Genomic DNA, 3217 nt, shown 5'->3' with positions numbered 1-3217 from the left:
AAATTATATTATTTTAAAAACAATGAATGCAGAACAAGATTATAACTAAATGTTTAAATATAACTTGGGGACAGTTTGTTATTTATGAGAGGGGAGGGGGAGGGGCAAAAAGGCTTGAGAGGAGGGGCTTACAACTTTAAATAGCTGCATTTCCTGTTTATTTTACTGACGATTTTTAAAGAAAAGAATTTGCTTTTATTTCTTTGAAAATATTTTGTATTTTTTATTTTATTAATAAATCATTTTAAGAAAAAAGTGAAAACGCAATGAAAATATCTCTTCCCCAAAAACATACCATCTTGATCTCAATTTTGATTTAGAAGTTTAGCATTTTTTTGTACTTTATAAAAGTCACTGATTTTTAAAGGAAGAATTTGGGATTTTTTTTCCTTCAAAAATTTTTGGTGATTCTAAGAAAAAAGAAAAAAGAAAACCTGCAGGCATGCTCAAAAACATCGTGTCATCGTGATCTCAATTTTGATCAGAATAATTATAATTATTTTTTGGCCATATTTGTGCAGCCCTGCTGTGTTTTACACATTTTAATAAAAAAAAACAAAAAACAAAACAGGAAATTTTTAAAAAAAACAAAAAAAACATCCCTGTCAATCAGTCGGTGTGGAAGAAGGAGGACTTTCATATTTATCGCTGTTTGGGAGGAACGTCTTTGGGGTTCGTCCTGCCCGGTCTCACGCCAGTACCCTCACCCCACCCCCACCGCCCCGCCCGCCCCCTCCACCCCCCGGCCCCCCCCCCACCCCCCGCCCTGCGGCCTCAGCTCTGCGCCGTTTTCTGTCCCGTGTGTGTGCGGATATGTCGTTTGTAGTTGGAGTTGTCGCTGAATCTGCGCCCGCACTCATCGCAGCTGTACGGCTTTTCGCCCGTGTGAATCCGCAAGTGTTTCTGATAACCGTCAAACCGCGTCAGCCTCTTCCCGCAAATATCGCACGTGTACGATTTGTCGGCTTTGGTCTCGACCTTGCGGTGCACCTGCACGTGTTTGGCCCAGTGGCCTCGCTGAGCGAACGCGCGGCCGCAGATGGTGCAAATGTACGAGTCCACCACCTCGGACAGCGGCGCGTCCAAGTCCACGCAGTCGCCGTTACCTGAAGCTGGATCCGAAGCGTCGGGGGCGTCCTCGTCCAGGTCGGAGCAAGTCTGCTGGAGCGAGGTCCCCGGCTGGGCGTCCAGCTCCGAGTCCTCCAGGTCCTGGAGCTTTGAGAGCGAGGAGGCCATGTGGTCGTCGTCCTGCTCGGTCCTGGTGCCGCCGCTCCGGAACAACACGAACTTGACATCGTTGTGGTCGTCGGCCCGCGGCGCCTCCTCCTGCCACAGCTCCTCCTCCTCTTCCTCTTTGATGGAGGGAGGTTTGATCTCGTTCAGGTCCAGACCGGAGCCCCAGTCCTGCTGCTCGCAGAGAGCTGCCGACAACAGAGAGACCAGAGTCAGGACGCCGAGAAAACAGAACAACACGTTTACTCTGTACTGAAGTACACTTCTGAGGTACTTGTACTTCACTAGTATTAGTATAGTACTAAGTATTTCCATTTTATGCCCCTTAACCCTTCCACTGCACCGTATCTCAGAGAGAAATACTTTTATACTCCATTTCTCTGCCAGCTTTAGTTACTTTACAGATTACTGATACAAAGTTAAATTATTAAAAAATTATGTTTTATTAAACATTAAATTACCCAGCAGTCATTCAGTCATTACAATGAGCTCCACCTTCACCAGCTGAAACTTACAGTGATAAACACATTAATGCATCAATAATTTAGGAACAATATCATATTTTGTACATCATTCAGCACAATGAGTACTTTTCTCGAGGTACTTTTTAAAGAAAACATGCAGATTTGGAAGGCAAAAAATTTTACAGAGAAAAAAATCTCCAAAGTGTTTTAAAGAAAGAGAGAAACTGCCAATTTTTATAAAGAAAACAAAAAATCAAACTTTTTTTTAAGAAAAAAACCCGTACCTTCAAATGCATGTTTCCTTTGAATACTGTCAGTAAAATAAATTAAAGTCGCTATCAGTGTTTAAAGAAAGAAAAATCCCTCAGAAATGTTCCAATAAACATATTAAGAGAAAAATAAGTATTTTAATCAGAAAAAATCACATTTTCAAAGCAAAAGGAAGTTGTTTTTTTAAGAATAAATCGAAATTTGTAGAGGAACTGTAAAATCAATATCTACACTTGAGGAATAATAGTTTTCATGTTACATTGTTGACTAATTAAGTAAAGATTAATCAAAGAAAACATCGCTTCCACCTCAAGTGTTTATAGGATTTTATTTTGAAGTTTTTTCCGTGCATTTATTTTGTACTTTTTGTGTTATTTCCTGTTCTGACAGTGACTTATTTTCCGCACCACTCCCTCCTCTCTCATAAATAACGAACAGTCCCTTACATTTCTTTTCACATAGTTGTTAACGGCCCTGTTAATTCCCGCCTTTTTCTCCCAAAAAACAAAGTTTGTTCGGTATTGTTTACACATTCCCGCTTTATTTAACGTGTTTTTGATCAGGTTACCGTAAACCGCTGCCGTCCTTTAACCGGGACCACCGGGCGGCTCGGTGCCCGGTGCACCGGCGGACCGGCGGTTACCGGTAAATGACGATAAGTCGATGCTGACCTGAGCCGTCGGGCCGCACGGAGACCCGCGGCGTCCTGCGGAGCTCCAGCAGCCGCCGCTGCCGGTCGATCTCCAGCTTGGAGCGGGAGATCTCCTCCTCGTACTCGGCGATGGTCCTCCCGAACACCCCGAAGATCTCCTCCGCGGCCTCCGTGAGCCGCTGCGTGATGAGCAGCCGCAGCATCTCGATCTTAGACATCTTACCGGCGCGTTTAACGGCGGAGCGGACCCAAAACCGGGACAAAAACCGGGACCAGCGCGCGCTGACGGGCGTCGTGTGCTCAAAGTGTTTACCACATACACTTCCGGGTTGGTGTCTGCGCGCATGCTCAGTGAAATGACCGCTGTGGGGTTTACCGCCACCTGCTGGACCGGAAGTCTGAAAACCGTTGTCATTATTTTCAAATTTCGCAACTGAAAATTAAATTAAATTAAATTAAATTAAATTAAATTAAACAAATCTAAAAAAAAAAATGACTTTGGGAAAATGTTTGACCGTCATAAATAACTTTCCAGATTTTAAAAACTGACTCTTTGATGTTTGAAAAGTCAACGGTGAAGCTGAAATCCTGCAGTTGA

The 3217-nt window shown here is 43.4% G+C and overlaps 1 protein-coding gene across 1 annotated transcript; it reads right to left on the bottom strand.

The window, feature by feature from the left end:
* Positions 1 to 763: 763 nt before the first annotated feature.
* LOC121939502 (zinc finger and SCAN domain-containing protein 21-like) lies at positions 764 to 2910 on the bottom strand. Its single transcript, XM_042482520.1, has 2 exons — positions 2639 to 2910; positions 764 to 1421 (listed from the first exon to the last, which is right to left on the bottom strand). Exons 1-2 carry the CDS (start codon positions 2835 to 2837, stop codon positions 775 to 777), a joined length of 846 nt encoding a protein of 281 aa, XP_042338454.1. The 5' UTR covers positions 2838 to 2910; the 3' UTR covers positions 764 to 774.
* Positions 2911 to 3217: the final 307 nt, after the last annotated feature.

The sequence above is a fragment of the Plectropomus leopardus genome, unplaced genomic scaffold, assembly GCF_008729295.1.
Source record: "Plectropomus leopardus isolate mb unplaced genomic scaffold, YSFRI_Pleo_2.0 unplaced_scaffold4938, whole genome shotgun sequence".
NCBI classification, from domain to species: Eukaryota; Metazoa; Chordata; class Actinopteri; order Perciformes; family Serranidae; genus Plectropomus; species Plectropomus leopardus.
Note: the sequence above shows the minus strand (reverse complement) of the source record. Positions and strands in the feature narration are given on the sequence as shown.